Source organism: Symsagittifera roscoffensis, chromosome 8 (genome assembly GCF_963678635.1).
Source record: "Symsagittifera roscoffensis chromosome 8, txSymRosc1.1, whole genome shotgun sequence".
Classification (NCBI taxonomy): Eukaryota; Metazoa; Xenacoelomorpha; order Acoela; family Convolutidae; genus Symsagittifera; species Symsagittifera roscoffensis.
In genome coordinates, this window is record NC_087069.1 from 11,635,664 (window position 1) to 11,649,860 (window position 14,197).

At 47.5% G+C, this 14,197-nt stretch overlaps 1 protein-coding gene across 2 annotated transcripts in view; it reads left to right on the plus strand.

The window, feature by feature from the left end:
* LOC134853100 (uncharacterized) overlaps window positions 1–14,197 on the plus strand; it is a 504,659-nt gene that overhangs the window by 474,582 nt on the left and 15,880 nt on the right. For both annotated transcript variants that reach the window (XM_063869038.1, XM_063869039.1), the window contains exons 2-3: window positions 11,641–11,721; window positions 12,660–12,797. In XM_063869038.1, coding sequence (XP_063725108.1) covers window positions 11,655–11,721; window positions 12,660–12,797 — 205 coding nt within the window. In that variant the 5' untranslated portion in view covers window positions 11,641–11,654. The remainder of the gene's footprint in view (window positions 1–11,640; window positions 11,722–12,659; window positions 12,798–14,197) is intronic.

Here is a 14,197-nt window from a genome sequence, read left to right on the forward strand (position 1 = left end):
TCAAGATCATTTGGAAATTACGGAAATGGCAGATCGGTTCTGGAAGTCCATGCCATCGGCTTTGAAAAAACCCACACTTGACGAATTATACAGACGTCTGAGGGACCTGGATTATACCCAAGTGGATGAGAGAATGGCAGTGATGTTGAACGCCATCCTCCAGTTGGAGGATGAGGGCGAGTGTCGGGAGTCTGCGACAGAAGCAGTTTTGATGGTGGGCTACACCACCGATGGGATATCTAATCAAGAGCAAACCAGGTGGCTGTCAAGGAACGTGGATGGAGCAATAAGGGGGTTCGATTTGGCAAGGAACCCTGGCTTGGGTTATAACACTGAGTATGGAGCAGGAGAATTCCCACTACCAGCCAGACCATCAGCCAGATCCACGGGCCAGAGCACGAGCAAGACACCATTGATGTCTCGACCACAGCAGTTGGGGGAAGCATATCCGGACGTCAGCATCATGAAGAGAGAGCTTGAGAGGACTCAGCGGGAGAGAAACAAGGCGAACCTCGACCGGGATCAAGCGGTGCTCGAGAGAGACCAGGCAAAAGTTGAGAGGGATCAATCGCGGAGGGAACTGGACATGATGAGAGCTGAACAGCTAGAGGTAGAAAGGGTACGGTAGAATGCCGCCAATTGCGAGCAGCTGAAGTCAGAGCTTGAAAGGATCCAACAACGACAGCGCGAGCTCGACATGCAGAAGGGGGCTAGGCCCAAAGAGCGGGTGGTGACCGGCTCAAGGCCAGAGTCACGCATGGAGGTGGATGAGGCTCCTAGGTCGAAGGGACGATTCAACCTCGATCGTGCTGCTCAAGAACATATGAACGAAGGGCTGGAGGTGTGGATACCGTCTGAATCAGCGTCCTCCCTGCGTGGTCTAGAGACACAAGCAATACGCCCGTTGATGGTCGTCGCGCTGCCTGGATATACGCCAACTTCGACCCCGGGTAGTAGTCAGGTGAGTGGTAGCTCGACTGAAAGAATTGCACGAGCGGCTACAACTAAGGAACCGCGAGAGTCCAGCAAAAAAGGACCTGCCATCGACTTGGGGGGAACAACCTGTCAGGAGTGTGGTAATCTCGAGTTACAAAAAGAATACGGAAGGTAGACACCACAGGCACAATCGGATGGACTGGAGCACGGCGCAGATGGACAAGAGAGATTGCTTCCATAACGCGACTTGGGTGGAATACTTCACGTATCCTCGAGTGCCTGAAGGCGCGGTTCACTCGATCATTGGGGACAGCTTGCTGCGGGTGCTGACCCGGATCCAGTCCCATTGGCAAACGGGAATCTTGAGCTTCGCTGGAGCCGCGACGCCGCAGATGATAGCGACACTTGAGATGCTGGGTATGGCAAGAGTATATACGGTGAAACTGATGATCGGGACGAATGACGTGTCTAGGGGGGAAGCAAGGAAGGTGATGAGGCTGCACGACAAGATGAGCTGCATTCTCGAGGAATTGCGAATTCAAATGGATCCGGCCATTCTTACGGTGTGCACTGTCCCTTACAACATGAAACCGGATCAACACGCAATGGAGATGAACACAAAGGTGCGAAACCTGAATGAAATAATCAGGCTGATACACAAAAGAAGCGTCCTTCCCGTTGGGCTGTTGGACGTGGCCGAGCAAATGGAGCTATCTGCTTTCCCTGACGACGCATCTGCGGATGGGATTCATTTTGATAGGCCCAAAGGGGTGGAGTGGTTGAATGACGTCTTCCAAAGGCACATAAACGCGTTGGAGACAGAGTTACTAGAGACGGCACAGGTCACATTCGGACCACCCCCAAATCCACCTTTCTTCAACTCGAGAGCTTTGTCCAGTCGCTTGGGGGCGATGGCTGATTCTAGAGACAGTTCGAAGGATAGCCGAACCAAGTTGCCGGGCGCTGCGCCCATAGAGGCTGATGAGGCAACGTCATGAACGCCCCAGGGATCGATAATATCCTCGGTGGTGGTGGCGGAGAAGAAGAAACCGGAGAGACCAGTGGAGACCAACAGGTTGAAATATGAGGAGAAGGTCAAGGAGCTGAACCTGGAAGACCTCGAGTGCAGGCTAGAGTTAGCGAAAGGTTTGGGTCTTGAGCAGGTGTCGCACGAAGACTTGGGCAGACTCCAGTGTGTGGACTGGCTGAAGGCTCACGAGACACACTTCTCGAGAGCCAAAATAGCAGAGACGGCTGATCTGACTGGGATTCCCACAAAATCGGTGATGGGACCCATTAACTATAGACCTCTCAAGTCATTAGGGAGTCCGGGATTCGTAGCGGAGCCTCCCAAACACCGAACTAGCATTGCCAGGATTAGGGTGACCACTCCAGCACAGTTGAGGGTGGTGGACAAGCTGATGGATCCGAGGGAGATGGAATTACCAGACGCCGTTTATGAAGGCACGAAACTGGCCAACAATCCCAGATACGGGAAACCCTGCGGGAATACGCAGCTGGCCAAAACCTTAGCTGTTTATGACGGGGCGGACCCAGCCGCAGCGAGGGTGGTCATCGTGGCGGGATCGGACTTTGAGGGAACGTCTCCCAAATTGTTTTGGCCGGAAACTCTGATATACTCATTGCCGGGAGCGGAGCTGAACCAGATGTTAACCCTGGTGGTGGCAATAAAGTCGGAGATGCCTTGCGAGCCTGAGCTGCTGCTGTTTGCAGGGATGAACGATCACTTGCATGCGACGGGGTTTTTTGAGCAGCTCAAGGGTGATGAACCTACGCCGAAGAAGATCTGGGGAGCCATCCAGACATTATTTGCAGCCATGAATGAAGTACAAGAGAACGTTGCCTCACGATTTGGCTCCAAGACGAAAATGGCGTTCACGACGTCCCCCGGCTACGCGAGCATGCCTCCCGCTCTACAATTTATGTATGCAATCTTGATCTTGATAGCAGAAGGGAATGGATGGCGTGTTTTGATGGCAGCTCCCAATCGGGAACTGGAACCTACAAACTTGAGACTTCGCAGGTCAGAGCTCGCGGCAGCGTGGGCGGATGTGTCCCACGCGTTGAGGGGCTTTCACGAGTTGGCAGACATCCTCATCGTGTTGGACGAGGTCCTCTTGCTAGAGATATCTAACTTTGCTAGGCAACTCAAGCTCAGTCCGATTATAGGGGACGATCATCCAGTAGTGGCTCACCTGACGGCCAGTCTGTGGTTTCGAAACATGGAGGTGACCATCACAAGCTCCACCAGTAAATCTAGAGGGCCGAGCAACGAGAGGAAGAACGTGGCCGCATCGGAGAAGCAGCTAAAGTCGATGGTGTATCGACTGACACAAGAGGGAGGCAGGTGGCCCTTCCTGACACCAAGGCTGGAAAACGCCACGGAGAAGACAAGAGAAGATTTTCCGCTTCTGGTGAAGCAGATCTGGGATTTTCTTGAGGAGCAGCTGGGAGTGGCTGAAAAAAGGGAAATGACGGTTGCCAGGTTCGTCACGGCAGCCAACGAAGTCACGATTGGAGGATTCTGGAGGAAGCACGCAAGGGGTGAGCTGAGGACGAGGAGGGATCACGAAATTCTTGAGTTCTTGAGTCCTTGTTGGGGAAAGGAGTTCCTGACCGGAGTGTATAGCGCGAAAGATACCATCTTTAAAGCCTTCATACAGGAAGTGTTGAATATGCCCATCAGTCTGTTGCTGGCACTGTACTTGGTTTACCCAAGGTACCTGTTTACTATGGGCCCAGCATACATGTTCAGTCGGGGCGTGGACACCCTCCGGATAGACGGGTACTTGACATTGGTGCTTCTAACCCACGGGGAACTGGAGTCATTTCACCGACTGATGAAATACGGCGAGCCTCTGTCGATGGGGAGAGCACACTCGAGCATTGACACCTACTCGTATAAGTGTGCTGCCGGGCTAAAGACGTTGCTGATACAGTACATACTGATGCAGAACCGGCACCTAACTGGAGAAAAAAGGAGCCCGAAGACAAGAGAAGAGTGGAGGAAAGTGAATGGGAGCATGCCTCTATTGACGGATCTATGCCTGGCCATGAGATCGGACCCCATGGGGATGATCCGGGGGCTAAAGGAAGTCGTAACTTGTATCTATGGACCGGCAGTCACGTTCGCGTTTCCAGATCCTCTGGTGAAAGCTTATCGACGCTCAGTGACCCACGTGAGCCTCATAAGCATACTAGATGGAACGACACTTAATTGGTGTCAGCAGGAGGTGCTAAGGGCGCAAATGAGCAACACGGTGCTCTTCGGAAAGGTGAAGGATCCGGAGTTGGTGGCATACAGTTTTCGAGGACAACTGCAGTCGAAACTTATCCCACGTTCTGGAACCTAAACCCCCTGACAGCAAGTGGGCAAGAGATCTTGAGAATTCCCGCATGGAAGGAAAGCTTCGAGCTGGTGAAAAGGGAGTTAGAGGCGATATTGGAGAAGGAAGTCCTGCCAGCAAGCATTCCCGAATTCCCGACAGTGAGGAGAATGACCCTGGGGATGAACAGCTCCCTGGTGGTCCCATCCCTTTTCGCAAGAGCAGCAACCGAAGAACAGCAGAAGGAGTTCATCGACGGCTGGGATCCTCTCTTCATCGGCTACACTGCAGCAATTTATTTTCACACCAGCGATGCGAAGATAAATTCATGGACAACTCAAGCCAAGAAAATGAGAGGGTCGATGCCCCCGAAATTCGAGGTGCGAGATGCCTTGAGAACACTTGAGCGGGCAGGTCTAGAGAACCAGTTGCCGGTGTGGGACGATGGCAGGATGATAGTGAATAAAGGGCATATCGCACTGAAAGCAGACGATATGCTGTTTGCCACAAGGAGATACCGGGCACCTTACGGACTAGAGCAGGTGGAAAGGAGACAGGAGGGAAAGGAACTGGATGCAGCAGGCCCATTGCATGTGGCCCTGACAGAGTATAAGAAAACGGGTCCAGCTACACCATCACCCCTATCAGTGGACACCCCTGGGGATAAAAGGAGTGGTCCCGTAGAAGATCGATTCAGAAGAATTCTTGAGAAGAGAGAAGCAGAATCGGGGGAGGAGAGCATGGATGAGACTCTCAGCGAGGCAGGAGAGGATATGGAGGTGGGAAATACCCCGGAGCAGAAGACATCAGAGGAAGAGTTCACCACGCAAGAGCTGTTGAAAGATCTGAGTGGAGAAAATTGGGCAGACACCCCCACGCCACCTTTGACCTCATCTCCTTGCAAGAACCTAGAGTTGCCACTGACGAGTGAGAATCCCAACATGGGAATGATCTTCTTGAGTGCGGACAAAAGGGAGAAAAACACCTTCGAGGGAAACAGGGATGCCTTCTAGGTACCCTGGATGCGGATGCTTGGCGAAAATTCTTGAGTGATTTTAATCGAGAAGTGGACGACGACACCACATTGGACGATTTCAAGGAGGAGCTGTGGGACACGGTGGTGAAGTTCGGAGAACCTATCCTGGTGGGGACAGGTCTGGAGGAGAAAGCTAGAGAAGAGCTGCTGAGCAAGATGGTCGAATTGAGGAAGGCACCACGAAAGACCAGAGAAGACAAATGTAAAGACAGCTCTACTCCGAAACAAAAAAACTGACGATAAAATAATTGAACATGTAAGGGGGGATAAGGTCGGAACTAGTAAAATAATTAAAAGTACTAATATCCTTAAGGCTCGAGCAGGGGGGAGGCAAGAGTTGGAAGGGTTGGGGGGAGACAAGGAAGTCGAATCAGTGATGGTAACGACAACGCCCCCCGAGTAAAGACGTGAGGTCTCGCAAGAGGAAGAGAGACGTGTAGGGATTGGGAAGTCCTTCGGCGGATGCGGTCTCGGAGAAGAACTTGAGAGAGACGGCCCCCATGGTTCTGGCACGATGGAAGACAGCAGCCTACAAGAGTAGCTACGAGCCGATGGAGAAAAGGATATGGAGATCCCCACCAGTTCAGCAACGGAAGAAGACTTCGAACCTCAGAGGACAAAAATGAAGCAGGTTCAACGAGCGGGCAGACCTGGGAAGTGGACGTCGGTATTGAATGGGTCTCAAATGAACACCAGGCTACCGGGAAGCAAGTGACTAGCGATCCTCTTGAGAAAAATAAAACGAGGAACACCGCCCGACCGTGGTGGGTGGCCCTGGAAACATTGCAGGAATTGGAAGACTGCCTGAAGAAGCTCGACAGTGGAGTGTCACGCAAACGACGCAACTGGGCTACCCAGCAGAAGGCTGGTATCAATAAATTAGAATTGGGGAGCCAGCTGAAGAGAACTTGGCAGAACTTGTTAAAGGATCATTTTGAAGAAGCGATGAGAACATCATCATCGGCATCGCCGTTGATGGCGAATCCCTTTATTAGGACCGCAGGACAACTGATGTTCGCGTGGAGCTTGTTGGGAATAGAGTTAGAGACACTAACTTCGTACGATAAGTTGAAGTTGGGAGGCAAGAACCTAGAGGTATATCGAATGCTGATGCAGCATGTTGCTAGGGACAACTCAGGCATGAGCCTGGCCTGGAGGAAGGATGCTACCCGCTTCTTGAGATGGACAATTTCGATTGATGACTGACAGTACCATCCTAGCATGTCACCAGAGAGCAACTGGAAGCAAGACGCTGGAGAGGAGAGTCTCTACAGTAATCTTGAATGTGTACCAGAGTACTGGGATAGAAAAGGAAGATGGTTCTAGGCAATCTCTGGAGAGCCACAGGAAGTTAGATGAGATACGGAGATTCTAAAACAAGAAGTTCGAGGAGAAACACGACGTTCACCGTAACCTGGCTTCTCCAGGAGAGTACTCGAAACCCAACAAGAAGGGAGAGTATCAGTATGTGTCTGGAGTGATGGGGATGGCATATAACCCTTTCCTAGACTTAGAAGCTGGAGGCGCCCACAGGAACTATGAGGTGGCGGAGCTGCTGAAGTTCTGGATAGAGAAGATAATGGAGATAGACCCTGTGGAAAGGGAGAGACCTAGTCTGGGTTTGATTCTCGAGAGAAAACCGGAAGTAATAAGCGTGCCACGCTCAACTAAAAGAGTAGAACTAAGAATGGGTAACGGGAACGGCACGTTGACCACGAATCTGGGAGTGGTGTGGAAGTTGCTCAAGCCCTCTTGGTGTCCACATCCCCATGCGAGCCTGATCGAGGAAGTCACTGAGCGAGTGAGATTGGCGCCGACAGAGGATGAATATTTAGCGACCTTGAGTATAGTACATAGACTGATCCTGCCTCAGATGAAGGAGTCAAGTGAGATGACGAGCGGAACAGGGTCGGTAAAGAAGATGGAGCCGGGCAGTTGTCTTGATTCGACGTGTGGCAATGGTGAGCACACCTGTGATGGACGATCGTGCATCAGGATACAGTCTTTCCAGAAAAAAGACCTAGTCACCTGGTTTGAAGATATCACAGAAAGGGAGAAAAGTGAGATACAGATAGTGGCTGAGTGTTACGCGAGTACCACTGTGAACCTAGCAACAGCTCTGGGGTTCTTCTCGAGAATGTGTAGTCTCCAGTCACTGGAGAGGCTAGAGTCAGAACACCACTTGGTGACCGCGTTGAGCGTGGAGTCATGGCCCGGAGTGTTGCAGGTGACCCAGAAACACATCAAGAGTTGGAAGGTTGGACACGAAGCGGAGATGGGATTTCCCATGAGCGAAGCCTATGGACTGCCTCTGAATGCGAAATCCCTAGTGGGGTCAGTGATGGCCAACCTATGTGGCAGCCACTATCCATTGCACATGGCGATGGTAGAAGTATCCAGCCAGAGGGTATTGATAGACAAAGCCTTCTCAGTGCCCAAATGTGTAAGACTGGCTCGGATGTCACATCATTCACACAAGCTGTTGAGGAAGATCCGAGGAACAGTGCCTAAAGAACAAAGGGACGACTTGAGTGAAATCTGGGGTGAAGAACTTCTAGGCTTGGAGAGCGAAAATACCAGTGACCTCGAGAGACAAAACGTGATTGGGAAACCCATGGTAAGTGCCCCAAACTTGGAAGAAGTCGACGTGATACACGAGAAGATGATGGAACTTGAGCCTCTCCTAGAAGCCTCGGGAGAACGCAATCTTAGGAGCATCGACCTCACACACAGGGATTGTCCATGCCACTGTCTGGCGCAGACAGTGTGGTACCCAGACCAAGCCAATCTCTGCCTGATTTGGGATGTAGAAGATATCAGGTCATTGGGATTACCCGAGCATCAACAAAAGTGACCATCTTGGTGGTGAGCACAATGCTGGCTCTACGATGGATGCAAGAAAACAAATCAAAGTATCGAGAATCGAAGACGCCAACAGCAGAGTCGATTCACGCGATAGATTACAGCAGGAGACTTGAGTTGTTCGAGACAGCATGCAAGGTGTTCGCCATACCAATGGAGGTCAGACACGTGTCGAGCCGCTTGAGATTCTTTCCTTGGTTTCGCGCGACGTAAACATCCTGGTTATATGTAGCGACGAGGGATCACATGAGGAAACATCAAAAGGAATATCGACAATTCCAGGCCGAGATAGGACCAGATGCCTTCAAAAGACCTCTGCTGACCCATCGAAATGCGATCACGACGGGGTGGAAAAGAGTGGGTAGAGTATCCAGAGACAACACTAGAGCGAGGGAGTCAATACTCGAGGAGGACCTGGCGAAGAATGTAAGCCTGAGTCTTCACAATTTCTTCTGTTTGAACCGGGAGTCGAAGGTGAAGAGCTTACCAAATCAGGCGAAGAATTCAAACTTCTGTAAATGACCACCGGCACTGTATCTTGAGTGACACTTGGACTTCTGGGGATTCACTGACAGAGACAGCACGCGATTAGGACATCGATCTTGAGTCCGGGGAGTATGTGCCAGTCGGTCATGTCTGGAAGTTTGACCTTGAGAGACACGAAAATACGTAATTTTGGAGTGGAATTTTAATTTTCAAAATTTCGAATAGAGCCTGTCATGCTCAGTTTTCTCGTACCAACTGAAAACAAAAAGTGAAAAATCAGAACGACCGAATTTACAATTGCGGGAAATACTCAAGAAAAACAGCAGGAAATTGCTATTCGCAATTTCCAGATATAAAATAGGACACGAGTAGAGATGTCTTATCCCGAAATAGGAGGAGAGACAACAAATAGAAGAAAGAACGACTATTCGGAACGAACCAGAGTGAACCTTCAATGGAAAGGTGGACAGCTTGAGTGTCCCAATGGTTCATACAAAAACTCAAATTCTAGAGCCAGAACTTACTTCTGTTACCAAAACTGACCAGTATCAAGCTTATTTAGTTATATTACCTAATTCTTGAGTTGCTTACCAATTTAATTACTCCCTGTACTCGAGTACATCAACATGTGAGTCCCCAATTTAACTTTCTCGAGTGTGTTTTATGATTGTTATGTTGAGATAAGGCGAGTTTTAGGTTGATCCATCTGAAATGGATCAAAATACCACTGTCCAATGAAAAATAACTTAACGGATTGTTCCGACCCTGTTTTTAACGACGTTCGCGTATTTTGGGTACTTTGAGACCTAAGTATGGGGACGTTTGTATTTTCTAGAGTGGGGGGATATTTTGGTAGTAGCCTTTAAGCTGTAACGGGTTCTAGTCTCATGTCGCAAGCGAACCGAATTGGCTCCGACCGCTCTTGAGGTAGAAAAACACAAGAGATAGTGTCCCTGACTCTTGAGCCAATGGTTATAGGGCCTATTTTTTTAAGCCTCATATGTGACCGAAGTAGGCGACTGTTACAGTTATCGGGTCACTGGTTCTCCAACCACTGTTTACGGTTGTTTTACATCGCTCTTTCATATTCTACCCTGGTTGACGTACTGCGGAAGAACCGGTGAACAGTTTCTTCAATCAAATTTCTCTTTTACGTAGTTTTCCTGTTTTTGTCAACACTAAAATTCTCCTCCATCCCCGTTTCTATCCCGAGAGCAGCGTCTAATGGCTTCGAGCATCTTGGCGCCCCCATTGGTGATACTGAGTTCTCAGTTAAAGTCCTGGACAAACGCATCTCGAAGGCCACCAAATGTCTTGAAAAGTTACCTCTTCTTGATGACCCCCAGCTCTCACTTGGCATCACTCGCACTTGCCTTGCTGCTCCCAAGCTGACGTACTCTCTTCGCACTCAGCCGCCCTCTCAGCCTGTCGCAGCTTCCCTGCAAGTTTTTGATGAACTCCTCCGCGATGCTCTTTCTGTCATAGTTGGCTCACCTGTTCCTGATCTTGCCTGGTCCCAGTCTTCCCTGCCTATCAAAGATGGCGGACTTGGCATCCGGCAAGCTCGCGACCAACACATCCCTGCCTTCCTAGGGTCTTCGTGTCAGTCAGCTCATTTGGTCTCGTTTCTTACCGAATGCGACATCACTGATACGCCGGAGTTCCTGCGTGCCTCGAACGACTTCCGTGAACAGTCTGGAAGCGTTAACACTCCCGGTTTTACTCGAGAAGCTTTCCAAGAGAAACTCGATAAGGCCACCTACAACGCTTTCTTCTCGTCTCTTCCCGATTCCCGCGAGCAAGCTCGTCTTCAGTCGCTCTCTCTGCCTTACGCCGGCGCTTGGCTCACCGCAGTCCCCATTAAAGGTCTTGGCCTGCACCTGCTACCTGCTGAATTCCAAGCTGCTGTCAGATACCGCCTTGGTCTTTCTGTGTTCGCGTCTGCTCGTAGGTGCCCCGCGTGTCCGTCTGGCATTCTGGACGTCCTCGGGGACCACGCTGTCGCTTGTGGGGGGAGTGGTGGCCGGATCTCCCGTCACGACAGGCTACTGGACATTATTTTCAATGCTACCTCGGCAGCCTCTTTAGCCCCCATCAAGGAGCAACGGAACCTCATCCCTGGAGAACGGTCCAAACCCGGCGATATTTTTATCCCTACTTGGAGCGCTGGTCGCCCAGCTGCTCTCGACGTCACCGTGACATCCCCGCTGCAGTTATCTCTTCTCTCTCGTGCGGCGGAGACCCCCGGGGCGTCCCTGGAAGTTGCTGAGGACCGCAAATTTTCGAAACACGAGAAAAACTGTGAGGAACAAGGAATCAGTTTTTTCCCGTTAGCAGTCGAAACGCTCGGGGGTTGGTCCGCTTTAGCTATCAAAACCCTCAAGTCAGTTGCTATCCTCGCTGATGCCAGACGTTCTGGTTCACGTGACGCTCGTGTTGCCCCAGTTCGCCTTCTCCAGAGCCTCTCAGTGTGCCTCATGAGAGGAAACGCCACTATGATTGTCAGCCGGGCCATCTAGTCTTGTGCAGTTTTTTGCCTTCCCAATTCTGGTGCTCCTTTGTTCCTTTTAAGTTCTGTATTTAAGTTTAGTTGGCTTCTTTTTTTTTATATTATCGCGTCAGTATCCAACGGTGCTACTTTTTCTTTTGAGCGTTTCTGTAAATTTTGATACTTTAAAAAAATATATACAGGAAAAAAATTTTTCTCCCTTATCGCGATGCGTTTTCTACAGTACCAGATGGCTTCACTTATATTTCGATACTTATCATCTGAAATTTTACCGCATTTTACGTGATACTAGTTCAAACAGCATTCAAACCTTTTGACATGTACCGATTGTTGAAAAGGCTTTGAAAACATTCAGGGTTTTTTCTTGGTGCGAGCAGCTTTGTTTCAAAATTTTGATTTTAGTTCCCTCTTGCCGATTAGCAATTATTACTCCTGGTTGAGAGATATAGACTGATTTGATTTTCAGATAATCAGTGACATGAACAAATTCATCCCTCTCTCCGTTTTGCTGTCGGCATTCGTTTCTCTAAGCTTCGAGAAGGACAGTTAGTTCATTTTCCAAAAAAAAATATGAAGTCATTTGAAAAATGCTGATTGATTTTTTTTTCGCAAAATTTGGCTACTTGAATTGAAATTCATATAATTGTCTGAAAGATAAAAGTGAGTGATAGATTGAGTGATATATATTAGAAGGGTGCGTACCCACGGAGCCGCATTCCCGGATAGCCGAAAAAACTAAATTTTTCCGGTTTTAATTAAATTTAATTAGAAAACTCTTCACTAAATTGAGACTTATTTTGATTGGACGATAAAGAGTGCGTTAAAATTTTGCAGCCTGTTAGCTAACAAAATTCCGAACAATTTTAAGAGATTTGATTGGCTAATACTTTTACTCTCATTGAATTAATTAACACAAAAATTCGACTACTACAGGGAATCGACCCACTCACAAACCAATGGGTCCCTCCCTCTCGGCCGATAAACTCTAAAATTTTTCAATATATACTAAAGGGGAGCCCGCACTGAAAAACACAGTTTTTGGTCAAAATTTTTCAAAAAGTCCCAAAAACGGCATTTTTGGCCTGCTAGATCGGATCAACCGTTCAATTTCCTCCCCCAAATAGGTTTAGGGGTGAGAAAATATGGAATTATTTTTGGGCTATCCGGAAACGAGATTTTTTTTTGGCTATCCGGGAACAAAATAATTTTTCGGGTATTCGGCTCCGTGACACGCCACCATTAGAATTTTCTTGATTTTAAAGTACTATCGAATTGGTCTGAGAATGCACCTGAAAAAATATAACCTGTTTTATTTGAGAGCAATCCTCTTGTGGCTCATGTTTTATCATCGGAATAATGGGAAGTAAAAGCAGGAGTTAATTTGCACTAACGTTCAATTACATTTAATTGATTGGTTCATAAAAAAATGATAGCTCGATTATTTGACCAAGTTCCTAACGATAAGTTGAGTTGTTCATTTTAGCAATCGACTTCCTGTGCTTAACTTGCGAGGAAGACTCCAGCGAGAGTAAATACACTGAGTGTTGTGTCAATGGACTAGGGTTGGATTACTGCTGTTCACAAGCTGAAAAAGCTGGAGAGGGAATTGCTAAGGCTGCAGGTAATTTTTCAATATTATTGATCGTAACTGTAGACACTCATTTTGATTTTTTTTCTTGGAGAAATATTCTTAGTCGGAAACCATTTTTTGAAAACCGTTAGCAGCGTTTGATACAGCCTACCCTAGCTCTGTTCGACCAAATAAGCCTCGTTCCTGACCAAATGCGCTGAAGAATAGGAATTAAGTTTTTTTTTCAAGTGTCCATGGAAGAAGTGAAGAAACTGTTTAGGTCGTGCAATTTTTATCACGTTCATTTTTTGACCAATCACGCTCATATTAGTTTTTTTCGCTGTATAATTTTTGTTCCAATACAAAGTGGCGTGAAAAGTGTCTCATAATCGAGAGCTAGACTTTTTCCGTAAACACCTTTTCTTTCACATTTGCAGCGTATAATCGAACCTTCACAACAGCCAGGTTTTTTCTCACTTGGCCTACTGGTAATGCTGTCACCTTTCAACCCTAAGATCTGGGCTATGAGTCTCGGCCGGGCCTTGATTTTTTTAGTATGGATGCAATAAAAAAAAAATGAAAACAATTTTCGGTAAAAATTGAATTTTAAGACTTTCGTTTGTCTGCTTGAGTTTTGCCGGCTTAGTTGCCACATCACACATCTCGCTTGTGCTTTCAGCAACTTTCAATGTAGTTGCAAGTGCAAGTATTGTTCATTGTAGTTTAACGATTTTCTATGAAATCTTATTTTTTCGGCTCAACTTGTATCTGCTCAAATTGTATTGCTAAATTAATATTCAAAGGTCTGGCGTGTTTGCATTGACTGAACTCCTATCGAGATTTACGAAAATTTAAATTTTGGTATCGCAAATGGTTTGAAGCTCAAGATTTTCCAGCTGAAAAAAAAGTTTCTCAATGACCCAATTTTTGTTCCGGGAAAGTTTTAGGCTTTCATTTAGATTCTATCATCACATCAAAAAACAAACAACGACGCAGTTTGAAAAAAAAACTTTGTTAATGGTTTCTTAACAATATGCTTGGAATATTCTGTGCTACATGCACAGCAACCGGCTATCCTTGTTGTTCCGACCATTTGAAAAATAGGGAGGACTTTCGTATTCCGGTATGTAATAGTTTTTTTTTCCGCGCAAAATCTTGTACATAAATGATTATCGGAATGGCTAGAGTGGTATTTTATAGTAAAGCCCCTTAAGTTGTGACTTGAGTGACATTAAGAAAATTCGGAAAAATTTTGTCCCTATTGACAAAAATCGGTTTGAAAATTTTGATTTTTGGTCTAATTTTGAGCTAAAAAGGTGAGCATGCATGCTTATAATAGCATATTTATGCTCAGTTTAAGCCGTGAATACTTATTTTCACTCAAGTAAAGATAGTTGTAGTTTTTAGCGCCATTTTGGGATTCAAAAACTTCAAAAATTCCAAACAATTTC